This window comes from Zootoca vivipara, chromosome 4, assembly GCF_965207765.1.
Source record: "Zootoca vivipara chromosome 4, rZooViv2.hap1.1, whole genome shotgun sequence".
Lineage (NCBI taxonomy): Eukaryota > Metazoa > Chordata > Lepidosauria > Squamata > Lacertidae > Zootoca > Zootoca vivipara.
Genome location: NC_142587.1, coordinates 78,829,840 through 78,851,469, shown reverse-complemented (window position 1 = coordinate 78,851,469; position 21,630 = coordinate 78,829,840). Strand labels below are relative to the sequence as shown.

The window sequence follows — 21,630 nt, the reverse complement described above, 5'->3', positions numbered from 1 at the left end:
CATTGCAAATACAGACAATGACAATAAGAGGCATGCATGCACTGTTTCAGGATATTCTGTTGAAGATAAAAGTTTCCACCAAAGTCATGAATGTCTGCAGGAGGATTGGGAGGCATTCATTTTATAGCGCAAATGTTAATGCTGACTTAGCACTGGTGGTACAGTAGATGCATTGGGAGGAAAAGTTCCCTTTGATTTAATATGTACATCTTTAGGAATATTGGATCCATGAAGCACAGCATTCATTATCTACCCTGACTAGCAGCAGCTCTCCAGGGTTTCAGGCAGGGGAGATTCCAAGCCCTATCTAGGCCCTTCTGTATACAAGGCCTTTCTGAGCCTAGATCCTTCTCTATACAAGGCAGATTCTCTGCCATTGAGATACAGCCCTTTCCCTTTATTTATTTATCTAGCTAGGCTGGAGAACCTGTGGTGCTCCAGATTTTGTTATACTCCAAACACCCATGATCTCTGACCATTGGCAAGGCTGGCTGGGGTTGATGGAAATTTAACTGGGATGCAATCAGGATTTTAAGGATCCTGTACAATGTATGTGGTTTGGTCCTTCTCTCTACCTGCAAAGGAGGATACAAATTTGCATAAAGTTTGTATGTGCTTTGTGCCACAAGCAAATTTATGCAAATCTGCATTTTGAGGGGGCAGAAGTCACACACAAGTAAAAAGATCTTGAAAGACAGAAGGTAAACAGATGAAACATCAGCATAACTGCATTTCCATATTAGGAAAGGTTTAGCCTATTCAATTTCTGTCTGCCACATAACTGTTAAGATACACAGACCAAATTTCTCCTCCAATATCAGTCCCAAATCATGCAAAGTTATCAGGTTCCATGAGCTGCAAACCAGTTAGGTTACTGCAGGTCTTTCCACCATCAGTGTAAGAATAGGAATGATATTTCAGATTGGGGGGTGGGTGGAGAGATTTACAGCAACCAAGATTCAGAAAAGATGTCTGTGCTTGGTTAAATTCAATATTACATTGTTATATAGTACACAGCACATTCCTAATATCAGAGCATTTGTTGTGGTTATTTATTTATACAGTACTTCATAACTACAGTATATGGTAGCAATATTATCAGCATGGACCGTCTCCCTTTTCTTTTGTTTTCCTGAGCAAAAAGGATTTGAGTCTTTCACCCAAATATACCTACTTAAATGTTTATCTCAGCAGCAACAATCTACATCCCAAGTTGCTACCACAATCAACTTAACAGCCGTTACAGATATATTTCTCTAAAAAAAGAACCACACAAACTGGCTCACAACAATGGATTGCATTGCAGGGTTGTCATACGCTTTGCAGGGTTTAAATAATCCACACTCTTTCAACCACAGTGTTTACTTGCAACACAGATGGACTAATGAAGGACTTTATTTGCATTTTAAAAATTTTTAAATTTTTACATTTTCAGGAAAAAATATTACGAGTTGTAGCCAATGCTCACTATTAGACAGACAGAAATTAATAGGCAAGGCTAACTTAGACACAATAATTTCAGTGGGTTTACTTGGAGTTTGTATGTGCTTTGTTGGATACAACCCAACATTTTTAGCATGAAATGACTTATCTGCTAAGCAAAGGATTGTTGCTCAGACAACTAAGAGGAATTCATGCTCTTGGTAGCTGAGGTTTAGAGCTATCTTTGCTGCTACTTTTTGCTTCATGTAGACATCACAGTTACGCTAAAATCCTGCATTTCTCAATTGTTTTCTCTGGACAACAATAACTTCCTTACCAGAGCAAAGCAAAGAATGGCTTCAAAATAAACCAGGAAGTCCTTTTTCCATTGTCTAAATTGATAGAAAAGTAGCCACCTATGCACCAGAGAAATCCATGACTTCAGAATGGAAATTGTCTTAAGAAGGGACTTCCTGGTTTAGTATGAAGCCATTTTTTTATTATTTTTTGCCTTCCACAGTGCATGTGTCAGCCTAGTTTTGCCAAAGCATTCCATCAATCACAACTGTGATTTCATACATTGGCTAAAAATAGTGCAAGGTGGGAATAGGGTCATTTGTTATGAAGCAATCATTGTATATGTGCACATTTTGCTTCATAATTCTTGTTATATATTAAAGAATTAACTTTAAAAATAAAGTTCATTATCTAAGAAATTGGTTCCCAATTAGGGGTCCAGGGACCCCTGAGGGTTTGCAGAATGCACCCAGAAAGTCTGTGCCCCCATCCTTTGCCTCCTCCAACTATATTCTTTTCATTTTTGCATGCTAATATCACAAATTTTATGGTCGGTTTTGAAATCACAATGCGATAACAATTTTGACCTGGCAATGCGCAGTAATATATTGCTCCTCACGCGAGGGAGAGCATTGTGGTTTATGTTGAACATAATGATTTATGTTGAAAACCAGATATCACTCAACCCTAATCTGTTTTTTAGTATACCTAAAATCCTTTGCTTATTAGGGGTTACCTCACAATTTGTTCAAAAAATTGCTTTGTGGAGTTAACTACCACAGAGTTATCAAAATTTTCAAAAGTAGGGGGTCCATGGCTTGGCTTTTGAAAAACATAAAGGTCCAGTCGTGACAGACTCTGGGGTTGCGCGCTCATCTCGCATTATTGGCCGAGGGAGCCGACGTATAGCTTCCAGGTCATGTGGCCAGCATGACAAAGCCGCTTCTGGCAAACCAGAGCAGCACATGGAACGCCGTTTACCTTCCCGCTGTAGCGGTTCCTATTTATCTACTTGCATTTTGACGTGCTTTCGAACTGCTAGGTTGGCAGGAGCTGGGACCAAGCAACGGGAGCTCACCCCGTCACAGGGATTCGAACCGCCGACCTTCTGATCAGCAAGCCCTAGGCTCTGTGATTTAACCACAGCGCCACCTGGGTCCCACTTTGAAAAACATGGTCCTCAGTAATTAGCTAATTGGAAACCACTGATCTAAGACCCACCACCACTGAATCTGGATCCAATACAGCAGTACCATCTGTATAAACACACCCTTTTTGTTGGGGGTTGAGTCCCAAAACATCTCAAGGGCTACAGCTTCAAAAGGATGCATGCAGGCCAGCTGAAACTACTGGGTAAGCACTTCAGCACACTTAACATAATTTTAACAACTGAACCACATATCTGTAAACTAAACCTCAATATATTTCATTGGCTTTTTACTTAGTTTACTGAGTTGAAAAGCATTCAAACTTACTGTCCTTAATTTTTCTTAATTACCAAACAGCTATAAAAACCCCCCATATATATATTTCTGTGTGGTAAGGTGGGCAGTGCAATTTTTTGTGACAAACTGAGAAGAAAATTTTTGAGGGAGGGAGGGTGGGTTTAATGTGGGTATGTAAAATTAAAAAAAAGAAAGTTATTGGTTGAAAATTGTTAGCTAATGTGTCATGAGGCAAATACGCAACTGTAGTTGATCCGAAAGTGGTCAGAATAAAAGAAGCAAGCTTATCCTGTTATTCAAAACAAGTACACAAAGCTTAAAAAAAATATTTTGTCAAATAGCTTAAGAAACTCCCATTCTCTGTTCTGTGCATTCACAGTTTCACTTGCTGGACTGCAAACAACTTGCTAGACTACAAAGAACACTATGAGAAGTACTGGTATGTAATTTCTTAGGCATGTCTTCAGAAACATGGCAAACATAAAAATGGCTCTCAAATCTTGAGACTTGTGGTTGTGGGTAGTAGGTGTGATTGTATGTTATTCAACAGTGGATGTGTTTGGAAGAAAAATAAAATACACTTTTAAAAACTTTGTTATATATCCAGACTGATGGCTCCATTAGAAGTGAGGGACTGAAGTACAGACAGTGGGAGGATGGAGAAGTCATGGGTGCTAGAGAGCATTCAGTCATAGGATGAAGTGGAAGCAGATGGAGCTGTGTCATGCGTTTACTTCAGCAAAAGGCGGACAGGAAGATGAATGTTAAACCCAGACGACAAGATAACTTGCATTTGCTTAGTGTAAGAAGAGTTCAAATTGATTCCAGTGCATTTGCATTTGACTATTTTTTTCCAGTTCTTCTGTTAGAACTATATTCTGTAAACTGTTGCAGTTGGATTATTGTGAAACAAATGGACCCCTCCTCTGGCTGAATGGCTGTTGTTCATTTATATATCCTCCTCTAGAGGCGTGTGGCAATAAAAAACACCCCACGAAATATCACCACACAAATTGGTTCTTGCTTGCCTCTTTTTGATGCCTTAATACAACTTTCTGCTGTTTTTCTTGAGTCTGGCTACATTCTGCACAGCCAATTATTTTGCTTCAGTTTGACACTAGTTCTTTCAATGGATGTAGAAACATTCACTATACTTGTATACATAAAAACATTACTCAGCTGCATAAATTGGCCTTCCCCAGTCTAGTCCCCTCCTGATGTTTTGGCACTCAACACACGGGGATCAATGGAAGTTGTAGTCCAAAATATGTGGAGGGCACCAGGTTGGAGAATGTTAGCATAAACACTGTATAACAGATGTAGGAAGCAATCCAGTTTTACTTAGCAAAATCCAAATACCATTTTTAATGTAACAGGAATATCTGGTACTGTAACTCTGCATGGGATGATAAGTTCTTCTCCATAAAAAACGCGTATCATATCTGGCAGATCTCTGTTGAGCTTTACAAACGGACTGTGTGTGTCTGCAAAAAGAATAACAGAAAAATTAAGTCACAACAAATGACTTCAGTACACAAATGCAAACAAGACCATTATCCAATAGAGAGTCATGGACACTTACACCCATTGAATTGTGGTTCATGTTGTTAAATCAGTATGGGACATATCTGCCAGCCAGAAAAATGGGCTGGCTTGAGGAATTTAGGTCAGTGTGTGAAACTGTGTAGCTGGAGCTATGCATAGACCTGAACAAGCCACATATTCAGTGAGAAGCGTTTAATGGTTGCAAACTCTTCACCACTTAAGGTCACAATAATTTATTTTGCACAGAACATCTGAGCAACAATGTTCATAACTAGGACTCATTTCAATATACTGAAGCCAGAGCCCTTACAGCCAAAGGTTTTGAAATCCACCATATGCATCTCTACTTAATTTCTTTCATTGAGTTTATCTACTCTGGGAACTATATTTGCAAAACTATTTTTAATATAAAGTATCTCAGAATGCAATATTATACATGGGAAGCCTACCCAGTCATATAATTTTATTATGTCTTTGAGGTTTCAAGCTACTGGTTTTATTTCTATTTCAATAAAAACGTCCATTTGTTTCTAATGTTTTACTTTATCAGTATTTTTAATGAATATTTCCTATTGTTTTATGTAAATCACTTAGAAGTTTTGCTGACTTCAGTGGGGCTTACTCCCAGGTTAGTGGGTATAGTATTGCAGCCCTAGGTTGCTAATTGCTCTACAGCTATTGTGACTGCCAAGGACTTCTTTGTTTGTTTTAAGACGAAGGAGGACAAAAAAATTGCTTAAGTATCAAAACAGACTAACAACATTTCCTTTGCAATATGATCCAAGGAAAGACAAAAAGTTATCCTGCTTCTACAGTTGTAAAAGAAACAGTTTTTTTTCTTTGCAGGGGCTACAGTTATAAAGGGGGGTCACCAGCTCTTCATATCGCCAGTGAAATGCTACTTGTTACTACTCCCTTGAGACTCATTCATCCTTGTCACAAAATTTAAAGCTATTCTCCAAAACCAGCAAACTTTGCAGAGCAGTTTCCTGTATGTATAACCTGCAGGCCATTTTAAGTATGAGGAAGAGCTGCCCTAAAGATTGACCGTAGTGTCTGCAGACACAGTGTCACCACTGGCTGATGCCAGTAATGTACTAGTGGGGGGAGGGGAGTCATCTTGAGCCTTGCATCCCTTTTAAAGAGAGTGACAGGAAACCAGTACAATATGTAAAGAACATTCTAACTTTAATGGATACATTCATGTCACCAGTTCCACACTTGAGGTGACAGTCATGGGCCACTGAATGGCATTGTCTTTCTCCAACAATACTAACAACTGTATATATTCAAAAGTAATTTTTTCTTCGGCTTACAAATCACAGCCACACATTTAAACACAAACAACCTTCCAGATAATCCCATGTTAATATATCGCTAGCCTTCTTTATTACAAAAATACAGTAAAAATAAGAGTACTGTACTCAAAAACTTTGAGGGGAAGAAGAACAGAGGCAATTTTGAAGTAAGTTAGTATATGTTGTTTACTAAGTCAGAGGGGTAGGAGAAGGAGCAAAGAGGCAAGAAACTGAAGTGTAAGAAACTGGAGATAAAAAGAAAGTAAAATAGGGAGCATTTTGATGGATAATAGATCTTCTAATTAAGTAACTATTAGATTGTTCAGGCTCTAGGCAGAGGATTGTCATAATCACTATCATAAACCTTCAGGTATATCAGCCAATTCAGCACTCTTCTTGACATCATCAGGGAGTTCCACTCTTCTTGTGAGCCCAGGGCCCTGTTTGCAGCCTAAAGCTTTCCAAATGTTTTCCTACCTTTGATTAAAAGGAATATGCATCACATTTTCTAGGACAGCAGCTTTTAAATTTGTCTGGAGGCTTTTCATAACCTTTATTTGATTTCACTTTCCTTTCCATCTTAAAACATGGCTATAAGGGATATAAAATATTAAACCCAGGGGTAAATTATTTCATTTAGAAGGAGATAGAACTCAATCTTGTATAGAAAAGAAAGGAAATTCTCAATGTTCGAACTTGGATGATATTTTGACATAAATGCACTTAACCACATTCCTCCCTCTGTGATATTTTGAAAGGGAAGTGTGGTAAGTTGAACAAGTACAGATGAGTTTAGATAAGCATCCTTGGGCACTTTGAGGGTGATTAGCTTTCCTGAGCCTTGCCACTCAGGATGACTGTTGAACTTGTGTGCAGGATACAGTGCACCTAAAGGCTTTTCATAACCTTTATTTGATTTCACTTTCCTTTCCATCTTAAAACATGGCTATAAGGGATATAAAATATTAAACCCAGGGGTAAATTATTTCATTTAGAAGGAGATAGAACTCAATCTTGTATAGAAAAGAAAGGAAATTCTCAATGTTCGAACTTGGATGATATTTTGACATAAATGCACTTAACCACATTCCTCCCTCTGTGATATTTTGAAAGGGAAGTGTGGTAAGTTGAACAAGTACAGATGAGTTTAGATAAGCATCCTTGGGCACTTTGAGGGTGATTAGCTTTCCTGAGCCTTGCCACTCAGGATGACTGTTGAACTTGTGTGCAGGATACAGTGCACCTTTGAGGCTAACCTGCCTTAGCTTACCAGAGTTGTGGGACACCAGGAAGAGGTAGCTCAGGAAGGCCTACCTATTCACCTGAATGGGTGTGATTCAAGGAAAAGGGTAATGACAACTTATGCCCCTCCCACTGGGGAAAGGTGGCTCACTCAATTCAAGTCAAGTAATCCTTTAAAGTGAGTTAAGAGTTAGTTTCCTAAACCTAACCCTTAAAAGTTAGTTTCCAGCCACCGTAATGAAATGAAATGTGGCCCTAGTTGAAACCCATTTATCTGGAGTCTTGTCTCATTATTTCTAATTGTAAAACTGCTTGTAAAATATAGCTGTTTCCTTAGGCCATGCAAACTTTTGTTACAAAGGTTTCAAAGTGGATTTGGTTCACATGAAAGGTGCAAAATTTATATTCCCTTTTAAAGTCTTTATTAATCAGATGGGCATGCTGTAGGCACTCAAGAATCTTTATTTTATGTTACTTATTAATCAAATATTAATATTCCTTTTTATTAAGATGCTGGGGGAGAGGACACCCCAAAAATATGTATGAGAGACATATGCAAGTTAATTTAGGAAATGTAGCCAACATCCATTATTTTGAAATGGTACACTATCATCCACAGAATGCACCCTGTAAAAGATCACGTATTTTTCTTTCCCACTGGTGACAGTAGGAAAACCAAGCAGTCACAATATTCAGGATTGTAGCCAAGCACTATAACAGGTTAATGGATGTGACTCAAGCACTAACCTGATAGTAAAAAATTAATTTCCTAAAAGTCAATTACATTGTTCTTTGACATTCCAGTGCTTTTTCTGGCAATGAGGTGGCATTTCACACCTTTTGCTTAAAAATGCACACACCTAGCAACAATAAGGATATTACTCAATATATATATTTGATACTGTAAGATATGGTTCATGCCATTTTCTAATCATTTAATAGACACATTTCTGGTCCGCTTCCTTTCAGATAAAGCATGCAAAATTCCACATGCCCCAAGTCTTTCCTGTTCTTTGTTTTTTCTTAGGCTGGTAGATAAAATGTTAACTCTATTTTGCATTTTGAATTGCATTCCCATGGTAGCCAAACTACATTTGACATAGGAGATCTGTGACTGAATCTCCCAATACAATTTTCAAATCTGAAAACATCTGAAGGGGATCCAACTTGGTCTGGGGGCTGTGGCACTGTGGAAGATGATATAGAACATTTCCACCCACACATACAGTCGTACCTCGGGTTATGACCACCTCGGGTTGCGAACTTTTCGGGTTACGAACTGCGATCCGGAACGGATCGTGTTCGTAACCCGAGGTATTACTGTACACACACTGTTTTGTTGATATAGCTGAAGCTGTTAATAGACCTAGTGCAGGGGAAAGCAGGATGCCATTGCCCAAATTCATTTCAAGTCTGTTCTAGAGCAGGGGTGGGTAACCTTTTGCAGGCCAAGCACTGCACTGATCCATGGCTAACCCTTCAACAGTCAAATGTCAAAATGGATACAACCAAAATGTATAAGTGGGTGTGCTGAAGGTGTAAAGTAGCCATGGCAAAAAAAATTAAAAGGAGAAATCGGGGTGGGCAGAGGAGAATAAATATCACAGCATATCATAGGATCACACCACAGGGTCCATTGGAGTGGCCAATTCCTACCCCCCTTTATTTAAATTGGAAAAAATTGTGGAGTACACAAAAGGCTGAGCCATCAAGGCATGACAGTGAAGGACCCATTGGAGCAGTGAATATACATAGAGAGATAGAAAGAGTCTTTGTGGGTCACAAAAAAACTTTTTGTTGGGCAGCCCACAGGTCAACCACCTGTTCAAAAAGCAAATAAAACGAGAAAAGGCTGGAAATCTTACAAATCTCCTGGTTCATGTCTGTTTTGGCCCCACAACTTCAAACACATTGCAACACAACAACCCCAAGTGGTTTCAGTGGACCCAGATGTTCCATTGATGATAACATGCTCATTTAGATGTAGATCCCTTTGCTTAAGTAATAATGCAAATTTAGCATTTCAGAGAAGTATTTTTTTTAATAAGGAAATATAATTGGGATCTTACCATTAATAAATACATATATTGTTGATACTGTCTTCTTCCTCACAGCACTTGAAGATGTATACTTGCAGCTATAATATCCTGTGTCACTTGCTTGAGCTTTGTTCAAAGTCAGGCGACTACAGAACTGTTTGCTGTTCCTTCCACAACTATATGGAATTATATTCAGTCGTTCGCTGTCCTTGCTTAGACTTTCAGGCAGAGACCATGAATGAGCCACTTCCCCACTGCAAATGCAGATAAGAAAGCAGAAGCATAAACAAACAAAACAATTATAGAGACCACAAGGGTCATCCAGTCCAACCCCCTGCCAAACAGGAAACACCATCAAAGCATTCCTGACATATGCCTGTCAAGCCTCTGCTTAAAGACCTCCAAAGAAGGAGACTCCACCACACTCCTTGGTAGCAAATTCCACTGCCAAACAGCTCTTACTGTCAGGAAGTTCTTCCTAATGTTTAGGTGGAATCTTCTTTCTTGTAGTTTGAATCCATTGCTCCGTGTCCGCTTCTCTGGAGCAGCAGAAAACAATCTTTCTCCCTCCTCCATATGACATCCTTTCATATATTTGAACATGGCTATCATATCACCCCTTAACCTTCTCTTCTCCAGGCTAACCTTCTCTTCTCCAGGCTAACCTTCTCTTCTCCAATTATGTTTGGCTACCACTATATGACACCAATTCCCAAGCCTTAATCATATGGCATCTAGCAATTTCTGGTGCTCCCCTTAATATTGTTCTCTAAAAGCAACATTATAAATAAAAATAAAAACGAAGAACTATTAAATAGCTGCTTTCCATGCAGAAGGCTCCAGGTTCAATCCTCAACATCTCCAGCTAAGACTGGGAGAGGCCTCTGTTGGAAATCTTGGAATCATAGAATTGTACATTTGGAAAAGTCTCTGAGGGTCATTTAGTCCAAGTCCCTGCAATACAGGAATCTCAACACTCAGTCCCCCATTCAATTTGAAAAGAACCACTGAAAATCAGTGCAGAGCCAGGCATAGGCAAACTCAGCCCTCCAGATGTTTTGGGACTACAATTCCCATAATCTCTGACCACTGGTCCTGTTAGCTAGGGATCATGGGAATTGTAGTCCCAAAACATCTGGAGGGCTGAGTTTGCCTATGCCTGGCGCAGACAATACTGAGCTAAATAGACCAATGAGTCTGACTCAATATAAGGAAGCTTCCTATTTCTTCCAACAATAATTCCTTCTTGCAACCAACTAGAAAGAAAACCTATTAACCACAGACCAAATTCATACAAGGTGCACCCTGGATGATTACCTGCACATGATGCTTAAAGTATCTCCTTCTTGTATGACATGCTGTGTTCCTGTTATATTTAGCTTTGGACCTTTCCAACTGGACCCCGAGCTAGAGCCTAGAAAACAAGGAAAACCCAGATTATTAAAACTGGTGGAAAAGCTGATGGGCTTTGTATCTATTCAAATTAATATGTTTTTTATCTAAGAGGGCTTCAGTGTTTTCACACAGAGCCAAATTAACCTGGATGCCATACATGCAATTGCTTGAATGGCTTTGTAAAAGTACAGTAAACTGCAGGCACAGTGGACCTAGACCAGGAAATTAGTAGCAATCATCCACCTGATATTGTATATTCACCTGATACTCTATTGTTCTGATCAGTTGAAAGAATGTGACAAAATTTGCCTCACTATGTGGTCAAATGTTACAGATTACAGTTAACTGTAATCTATTGTTGTTTAGTCATTTAGTCGTGTCCGACTCTTCGTGACCCCATGGACCATAGCACGCCAGGCACTCCTGTCTTGCACTGCCCCCCGCAGTTTGGTCAAACTCATGTTCGTAGCTTCGAGAACACTGTCCTCTGTCTTGTCCTCTGTCGTCCCCTTCTCCTAGTACTGTAATCTATATATCAGTAAATTTACAATTTTTTGGCATGGTAATGACCATCTCTGTTCACCCAGAATTTATTTATTTCTTCATTACAAAAATATACCACCTTTATCGTCCAAGGATCTAAGGTAGTGTACGTGGTTCAAGAGATAATACTATGCAGATTAATGTCAAAACAAACATTCATTCAGGTACAACACCTCAAGCAGCCACATATGAGAACTAGGACCTACAGGTGAGAACTAAATGCAAGGTGGGGACAGGGGGACAAAGTACCCTAGAAGGAATATGTGTCCCGCACCAGAGGTTCTACCCTTCTCTAACACCCCATACATCTATATTTACTCTGGTAAATACAATGCCATTATTGACAATACTTTTAAGTGTTCTCTTAAGCAACTTTCTTTTTAAGAGGGCTTGTGGAGCAAACTTGTCAGCCATACTAACTCAACATTCACTATTTCATTACTGTATATTCTACATTCAGATTTATAAATCCACATGATAATCAAACTAATTTATTATGTATAGTAATTTGCAAAGTTACTCATTCAGGATGCAGCAGATATACATTTTTATTTTATGAGACATGAAAAAATTAAAGTCATGAAACTCTCAGATGTTAAGACAGCTTTGAAGAAGATGTCAGACTGAAATGCACATGGGACAAAATCCTTGTTATTCAGTGTAGGGCTTGATTTTTTAAGTCTACTACAATCAATACAGTGTTTAGATTCATTTTACACAGCTTCTAATCAGGCTTTTTATGGTTTAACCTGAATGTTTGCTTCAATAATGACAGCAGGAATTCACCCAAGAACAGCCTATCACTCTCAAACAATCTTCCTATGAAGGCAGAATCAGTGAGGTATCAAGAGAAGCAACAGAAGGGTTGGAATGGAGCAGGGTAGGGATGGGACATGGAAAAGAGAAAAGCAGTAAGATAACATGTTGAGTGCAAAAGATGCTCCCCTTCTGCTCACAAATCATTCTTAGACCTGGTTGGCAAGGAAAGCTAAACCATAGCTTAGTTATGTTCAAGCTACAGGATCAAGTTTTTCCTCTCTTCTCTCCTTCTTCAGCACGACCACAGGAAAATAGAAATATAATGCCATTGTTGACAAATAACTCTTAAGTGTTCTCTAAAGCATGCTATTTCCATTTAATTTATTCCTTAGCCACGTGTTCCAGGAGGGTAAAGGGTGGATTACAAGTTCCTCCACCCCTCTGGCTTCTAACGCAATACAGTTCACAAGAGGGAAAGCATCTAGCTGGCCAATATCAGGCTGGCAGCACCGGGTTTGAGACTACAGTATTACAAAGCTACTCTGGAGAAACCCCTTCACGGTTTCACAACAGCAACTAAGTCATAAGGCAAAATCAGAAGACTCAATCTGTGCCTTCTGCAAGTGATTCTCCTGGAATGGAACCGTGTGTGCTTTAGATAAATAGCAGATTTGGATTCCTGTGTAATGAAGGCAAAGCAGCTTCTAAAAAGTGTGTTTGTGAGCACGATCTTCCCAGGTATCTGAATGTGAGTTAATTATTCAGCCAAAGGCTAAATAGTTTCTCCTTGGCAGATCTCTTTTGCATGGAGCAGCACACACCATAAATACACCTCTGCTCAGGACTCTGCTAAGTGCCATTGATTTTCCCCATCCAATGGGTCAAGGAATTTTAAAGTTACTTTTACATCTTTGACTAACTAGAGCAAGATCCTTTGAAATTTGACATACACATTACTACCACCATGGTCACTTCCAGATAGCATCTTTATTGATCATTCATTCTGATTTGTTTGCCCAAGTTTGCAGGGAGGTTAGACAAGGGCAGTTGTTTGTTGAGCATTCACTTGGATTTGTTGGAGGAAAATTATACAATGTTGCAATTGTTATCCCACACATTCAAAGTTATTTCCCCATCACCTTCCTTATCACAAAAGGTCTAAGAAGTGAGTTTGTTGCACAAGAGAATCAAATCAACTTTAACTGCACAACCTGAATCAGTATGACTGAATCCCACCCCCCAAATACTGAAAGTCACCCATGTCCTTGAAAAACTGAGTCAAACACCTGTCACAGAAAGTTATAGCCACACATATTTACACCTGAATCCTGTGCATGTGTATTGAACTATGTTCAATAAAGCTTACTTCCATACAGTAGCAAGGGGCAGCTGTATGCACCTGACCTAGCAGTAGAGTTAGAATAATAGCTTGAATTCACAGATTTTAGTCTGAACATGGATGCTAAAATAAAACCTAATAAAATATTAAGTAGTTGCTTCCTTTTAGTTACTGTTCAGTAACAGCAACTAAAATGAAAATTTGGAAATAAATACACCTGCTGGCTGATTGTGATGAATTTTGCTACAATATATCAATTCAAGAAAGCCCTTAAAATGAGCTTTGATTCATTCTTAATCAATACAGAATTGACTTTAAACATATACAAGCGTTCTCAACACATTAGAGGTTGAATTCAGCCTGAAACACTTCAGAGAGCTATAGTTGCTTCCCCACCCCCCACACTTATAGAGTCAAGACTCAAATGTACTCTTTTATATCTGCATTAATTTGTGGTCATGATCTTTCACTGAAGCTATCAACTCATTAGGAAACTAGGGGGAGAGGCTTTGTAGCATTGATTTATTCTATCACAATTCACTTACATAGACAATAGGTGGGAAGGGACTAACAAGTACAGTATGATCAGAACTTAGAAACATAGAGCATGACAGTACCACCTAGAAGAAAAGGCTGTAGTAGATTGTAGTCTCCAACAATGTAGTAAACAAAGCATAGTAAACAAAGCACTACCATCCCATTCCCCCAGATTGGTAGACAGTTACCAAAGAATGAATAACTCCCAGCTTCTGTGGTGCTGTCAGAAAAAAACTTGGGGGCAGAGGTATAGGACCCTACTCAGGAGGGCTCCCAAATGCCATATGGGCTGGTTTACCACCTTTTGAAGTAAGTAAAGTGATACACATTGCCATATAAATAGGCCTCCTAAATGATATACAGAGTTTAAAATCGCACAACTGCACCACTGCTTAGCTTGCCTCATGGATGGACGTACAAAAAGACCAGTGTCTCGTGGCACCAAGGTTTCTTGGTGTGCTTAGAATTCACACCATAACCACACAACAAACAGTAACTCATTTCTACCTGGGAGGATTATCATATTTTGATTATTGATTAGTACCATAATCTGAAAAGATGGGTACATAACTATATGGTTGAAGCCACAGACTTCTGGCTCTTCACTTAATTGATGCACCATGTTACTGCCTCAGGCAACAATTCATCTCTCCATAGGGAAGCCCAGGTCAATTTTAAAAAAAACCATTTAGAACAGACACCCCATTAATACACTGAGTAACCTTTACTGAAGTCATTAATGAGAATAATGTATTTATCTTTTTGAATAGCAGTAGACACAGAGCTTAAAACCTAATGAATCTAACATTTCTTCAGTGGGAAATGAAGCTATCTATTACAAATCATTTCCATAAAGTTTTTAAGGCTCATTAAACATGCCTTACATTATTATTTTTTATGATTACCTGTTAGCCAAAGTGAGCAATTCAATCAAACCAGCACTACTGGAGTATATTATATACATTAAGAAATGCTTCTTACACAGGTAGGAGGGTTATCAACATCTCTTAATAGGAATCTCTATTTTCCACCATTCTAAGTTTTTTTCTCGCAACAAGGCTCATTTATTTTAAGTATCAGGATGAGAACTGGTATTCAGAAGTCAGTGGGAGTATACAGTAATGCTCAAAAGGTAATAAGCATCCCATTGAATGGCTTAATATTGTGCAGTTAGTTGCATTCTTAGCTGATATGATTTGCTCTTGCTGAATGGTAAGCTCACCCATTGAAGCTTGGAGAGAGAGGGGGGAGATGGATGGCAGGACTGCAACCTGGTTAAATAAAATGCAATCGATTAATCATATGAGGTTCTGTGGATGACTTGGGGGGGGGGAAATCTGTTGATTAAATCAGATCTAGCCTAATACACTTTGGCAACTTAGATGAGCCACAAAATGCCCCCCCCTTCCTCACTAGGGAAGAGTGAAGATTGATAACAGGAACAAAGGGGCAATAAAAATCTGCACTGGGATCTGCTGCTCCTGTGGATCCTGTCACCTCACCTTGCCTCATGAGTGTGCCAGCCCTGGATTAAATATAAAGCCTGCCTTTCAAGTGAGATTAGAATGCTGGGGAACTGTGTTTGTGGTGATGGTATGAATGCAGCTCATAAACACATATCTAAAGTGATCGTCAAGTATTTTGTCATTTTGCTATTTTACATTGTTTAAACTGGTTTATTTAACTGGTTTACTTTTATTGTTTACCAGCTGGCCCTGCACACGTTGCTGTGCGTTAGTCTGTCAAATGGAGGGTAATGGGCCCCCTTCAGATCCCCCTGAGCCTCAGAGTCCCCCTGTTTTACACGGGCCTACATAAAACAAAGGCCGTGCTGCGGCATGCAATCCGGGCACTCCCCCTCGCCCCCCCCAGGCCTAGTGGGGGCCTGGCGGCCTGGCAGGGGCCTACATAAAACAAAGGCCATGCTGCGACCTGCGATCCAGGCACTGGCCCTCTCGTTTCCCCCCCCCCGGGCCTAGTGGGGGCCTAGCAGCCAGGCAGGGGTCTGATAATGGCCGCCTTGGTGGTTTCAGTTGCTTGGTTGATGATGTCATTATTTGGTTTGTGGGTGTGGTGTAGATTTCACAGGAAGGGAGGGGGTGTACTGTGGGAGGAATTCCACTTGAGGGCGCTGTTTTACTTTGTGGAAAAGCAGGTTTATACCTGCCCATGTGTGAAATTTGAGGGGGGGTTAACAACGCTCGGGGTGTGGCCAGGATCGTTGTGTCAAAATTTCAGGACGATTGGTCAAGCGGTTACAGAGAAAAGTGGAACACGCACTTTCACAATTTGTACATTTTTATATATACAGATTTATTATTAATATGCTTACAGGCTGTATATAAATAGCAATAGAAATAATGCAGGCACAGTGCTTCCTTTCAGGGAGAAATCCAAAATTCAAAATCACTTGGAGGTTTGGAATAAGCAAATCTGCAGCTGAAGTCTTTTGTCCCGGCTCAGCCACAGATATACTGTGTAAGTCTTCCATCCCAACTCAGCTGAGGCCAGGGTAAATCCCATAAAAGGGATCTTCTAGGGGTGTGGTGGGGATGTGACAGGAGGAGATATACCCAATTCCAAACTCCTTTCATCTCAGTCATGCGATCTAACAACCCAGCAAAAGTTACATTGGCAAAATGGGAGTTTGGAATAGGGATAAATTGCACTGGCAGACTTACCCTGACGTAAATTACAGTATGCTGGCTTGCTATACTATGGATTGTTCTGTTAAGCTCATCTGAGTGCAGTTCAAGCAACAGCTGAGAAATGGCTCCATGAAGACATAGGGCATAACTACACTATAACCCTGTCAAATTTATATCACTTCAATTGGCATGGCTAGGAATTCTTAAAAATATAGGAAGCTTAAGGAGGCTGCTTTATTGGTACAAATAGCTCAGTACTGTCAGTGGTTCCCAAACTTTTAACTTTTTCTCTCTCCCATGGATCACTTGAACGTTTCTGATTTTTCAGCCGGTTGTAGCAATTGTAAGGCACTGTACAATGAATTGTTTTAAATTGTATTTTTACAGACATGAGGCAGACCGCTTGAATGAAGTTCATGGTCCACTGGTGCTCCACAGACTATGGCTTGGGAGCCCCTGATATACACTGACTGGCAGAAGTTTTCTAGATTTCTGAGAGCAGGCCCAGCTCTCTGTGGAGATGCTGGGAATTGGACATGGAACCTTCTACATGGAAAGCAAATGTTCTACCACTGAGCTGAAGCACTTGATTGACAAAGTAATGTGAATTCCCAAGTGACACAGAGATCCCTAGACACATGCACCCTCAAAGAAAGAAGGAGGAAGAGGAAATGACAGTCAACCCCATTGAATTATGTGGGGCAAATACAGTCATCATTGTCTGACTTTCTCTAGATGAAGTGACAAAACACCCACAATTCTTAAAAATATTTGTATGAATATTTCTGGTCTTCTCTATATTTCCTTAGTTTAAAGAAACAAACCTTTTCATTATACTCTGAAGATAAGGTCTTAGTTGTGCTTTTATATCCTCAGCTCCTTCAATCTCACTTATATCGTTTGCTACCATAGTCTGTCCATAAATACATTAAATCCATATGAGCAAATGTGTAGTATCCAGCACCTCACCCTTCCATTGTGTTAGGCAGATTTACTTTTCTATTTAGCAGCAAATGACAAAATCTCCATCTCTGATCTGCTTGCCTTGCACAGGAATCCACATTGGTTGCTGAACACAAACTTCCACTTGAGATGCCCTGACTAATGCTATGGAGAGGAGTTGCAACATAAACAAGAGTACTCAGACATTTGAAATACATAGAAAAAACAAACCTGGTACTTGAAAAAAGAAGTTTTTTCAAATAACACTTGATGACACTAAGACCAAGATTTGAAACACTCAATACATTGTCTTGAATATAAGTTCCATTGCTTTATTTTGATTGTTCTTAGAATCGTGCAACCCACAGAAAACCTTCTGAACTTCTATAAATCTGCTCCAATGTCTCTATGCAGTTTGGATCCAAGAAAGGAAACCCAATACAAGTTCTTATGGGCAATTTAGTGTGATGCCCACAAATATGCAACTATGCATGTTGTTATACATTGCCTCTAAACACAATGCCTGGCAGCAAGTTTGGATTGGCCACTAAATATATATTCAGTTCACAACCAATTGCATCTTCTTGATAAAACTGAATATCCATATTTCTAATGGGCACTAGTCACAATGATTATGTTCTGCCTCCTCCGTCGGAGGCAGTATGCCTTTGAATGCTCGGAATCCCAAGTGGGGTGAGTGCTATTGCACTCAGATCTTGCTTTCAGACTTTCCATAGGCAACTGTTTGCCCACTGTGTGAATGGAGTGCTGGACTAGACAGGTCATTGGCCTGATCCAGTAGGTTCATGTGTTCTTAAACACTTATTTATCACATATTAAGATTTTGCTTGGTAATAATAATCTCAACTATGCAGGACACTATAGACTCAAGTGTGGTGCCTGTTTTATGTTCCATCCACTCTTTGTTTCTATAAAACTGAATCATTTTGGCACATATATATATATATATATATATATATATATATATATATATGGATTTCAACAACTTTTGTCAATCACAGACATAGAATATCACACTCATTAACTGTCACAAGCATATTAAGGAGCCACAAGCTGCTTATTGGATAAAAATAAAGTAGAAGAAATGTTCGCAAAATACTGTATGAGATTAAGGAGAGTTTTCATAAGTGATGCTTATTTGTGTTTCCAATACCTCTAACTCATACATAAATCCTACATCCTGTTTAAAATGATCTGATTCCTTTCCCACATTAATAGTCTTCAGCAGCCACATGTTCCTAACTACAGCCATTTTCGTACATGACATTAAGTAGCATCTTTGAACTTTTCTTGCACTATTTATGCCATTGTGAATTCTGTCCATGCCAGATACAAATCAGAAGTGAGCAGTTTTTTTTCAATTCAATGCACATCCTAGTCAATGTAAGTTTTATTGAAGCAAAAGAACTGAAGAAACAATGTAATTGCGCGTGCACATGCACACACGTCACATGTGAAAACACCCTTACTATTGCACTGGCTCTCAGATAAGTGTGCACATGAATTTATCCCAGTTTCTTGGAAGCAAGTTCCATTTCAACCAGTGAAATTTGCTTCAGTTCAATACTTCTGTTGAACTGGGTTGCATATCTGAATACCGAAAAATACCATATAAATGCTACCACTCTCTTAATTGCTTTATTTGTAAGAAAACCCCTGTGATGTCAGTCCTCCCTGCTCCCAACAAAGCAGCCTGATTTCCAAGTTTAAACTTAAAAGGAAAGCGGAGCTGTCAGCAGCCTATTTCTAATCCGAACTGAATCAGTGATGATGAGATCCTGCAGGTCAGTTTCTCAGCCACATCCCCAATCTCCACATAATTGCAAAATGCAATAGTTAAGTACTTTAAAATGAAGATAGATTCAATGTATAGGTTAACCTCAAGTTAGTACTTTAGAGCACCCACGAACAGTTCCGCCCTTCAAGACACTAGGCTTAGAATTAAGAAAACACTTCGCTGGGTTGGCACAGAAAAGGGAAAAAGTCGTCACCCTTTTAATTCAGCATCAAGTCCCACGACAATCACATACATGCAGAAACTCCTGCGTGCATAAAATTCCAGCCCTGGTACTCCTTTTTATAGACAACAACCTATCAACAACCTATAGCTGGATCGCACCGACTCTTAGCTTCCAGCATCCCAGCCCAGCCCAGGAAAGAAAACGAGTGTCACTTTCTACGGGAAGAGCTTTGGATTCTCCAGTCTCCCAGCCAGTTCTGTTTTGTTCACCTGGCATTTTCCTACGGTACCAATAAAAAGCTCTCGTACTCGGAGCGACACCAGGCATATTAGCTCCGCGTCTTGAAAGGCGGGTGGTCAGAATGCGAATTCTTTTTCCCGCCGCAGTGCAAGGCTGAGACCATCAGAGCAGAAGTTACAGGCTGCTCCTACCGGTACTATATCCACATTAGGAGGGAGAGAAGGGAGGGGTAGGCATGCACTAGTGGAATACTGGAGAGGGCTATTAATTTCTTTAAGAAGGTAGCACCCTTCGAAAAATCCACGTGGAAAGCCCAGGCAGCTGGTTGCAGAGAGGGGTATGGAAGGGCCGCTCGCCCACTGGGAGGGGGTGGAAAGCGCATCCCCATACAAATGGTGCGATTGGGGAAAGCCCATAGGAACCTTCGTGGAGAAGCCTCAGTGCCGAGAGGCTGACCTAATCCCAGAAGACTGGAGCGTTCATTCCGCCCCCATTCCGCGTGGCCAATTTTGGAAGCGGTTACTTTTTCCAGATTATAACTTGGCGGCGGCGGCGGCGGGAATTGCGGAGCAGCCTGGCCTGGCAATCAAAATCCAAGAAGCTGGTTCTGGGAGAAAGCACTTATTCAGATGAGGAGGATGCCCTTCCTGACAGGTTTCCAACGCCCCGCTCTCGTTTCTGCGATGGCAATGACCCGTCGCTTAAAAACCGAGCGCATTTTAGAAAAGCAAGTGCAAGGTGTCGCAAGGTAAGCGCGCCCGCGCGCTGCGCTACAACAGCGTTGGAGGGAGCCGGAACAGGGACACGCTGGCTGGATCCTGGCAGACCCCGAGGGCACCTTTCTCTTGTGCGTTGTCCTAAAGCCCGATTCTTCTCAGATCCCCGTCCGCAGGATCCAGAAAGGCGCAAAGGATGGAGCGGCGCCCGTGCGCCCAGGGCAGGGAAGGGACTTGCCGGCCCGCCGCTAGCTGCAGCACTTACCTGCCAGAAGGAGCCAGCAGTTCAGCAGCCCGCCTAGCACGGCTCCAGAAAGCCCCCAACCAAACATGCCGCCCATCCGAAGCACGCCGATCGCTGCAAGGGGGAAACTAGCTGCTCCGAAGTGAGTCCTGCTCCCCAGCTAGCCCCGGCGCCGCGGAATAGGAACTCGCTCTCCCCTTCCCTCCTCCGCAGACGGAGCGGATCGAAAGCAAAAGGTAGTATCCGAAGGGCGCTCAGCTTGCCGGGCTCGGCCCTTTTATAACCTCCCCAGCCCACATCCTCCTTCCCAATCACGCCTCCACCCCCACGTCACTTGCCCCCCCGTCCGTCTTCTCCCCCCCCACCCCATTTACAGCAATACCTTCGACCGACCCCGCTTCCTGCCTGGGGTGAGATAGTTAAGATTGGCCGGCAGATTTCTGAAGGGGAACGAGGAGCACGACTTCTTGTCTCTGGCACGCTCCGCTCCTGATCGGATTACATTGCGCGGGGAGGGGGGGGGGAAGGTGTTAAACACCCCGGTTGTACTTGCTGTGCCAAACTGATCCCGCCGTGCGGGCGGGTCGATAGAAAATCGCACGGATTTATTGGCAGTTCCGCACAAGAACTGCGCCACTCTTAAGCAGAGGACTTCGCAGAAAGTGGATATGGCTTTTTGTACAATGCTTCTGGGAATCGCCTTTAAAGACTGTCCTTTTTCACAGTCTTCCCTGGATTTCCACAAAACTGGAAGTTTTTGTACGTAGGAATAATTGCGAGACGCACCACGCAGTGGGAGCCGGGGGGGGGGGTGAACCAGGTGAAAAAGCCCGTTTAAATTTGTTTGGGGAACTAGTTAAAAGCGTAAGAAAAGCCCTCTTGGAACTGGCCAAAAGTCAATCGACCCGAATAGCTTGCTTCTCACAGCGGCCATTCAGATGTCTCTAGGAGGATACCCCATCAGGAGGTCCTCCCTAACGACTGCTGTGTCTTGCTT

General features: G+C 41.0%; 1 protein-coding gene across 2 annotated transcripts in view; it reads right to left on the bottom strand.

Annotated features, from left to right (window-relative positions):
• FLT1 (fms related receptor tyrosine kinase 1) overlaps positions 1-20,885 on the bottom strand; it is a 110,448-nt gene extending 89,563 nt beyond the window's left edge. The window contains exons 1-4 of one of the 2 annotated variants that reach the window (XM_035114270.3): positions 20,655-20,885; positions 10,606-10,702; positions 9,319-9,542; positions 4,524-4,648 (exon numbers count right to left, since the gene is read on the bottom strand). In XM_035114270.3, coding sequence (XP_034970161.2) covers positions 4,524-4,648; positions 9,319-9,542; positions 10,606-10,702; positions 20,655-20,730 — 522 coding nt within the window. In that variant the 5' untranslated portion in view covers positions 20,731-20,885. The remainder of the gene's footprint in view (positions 1-4,523; positions 4,649-9,318; positions 9,543-10,605; positions 10,703-20,654) is intronic. The other variant, XM_088668251.1, reaches the window with a different exon arrangement.
• Positions 20,886-21,630: the final 745 nt, after the last annotated feature.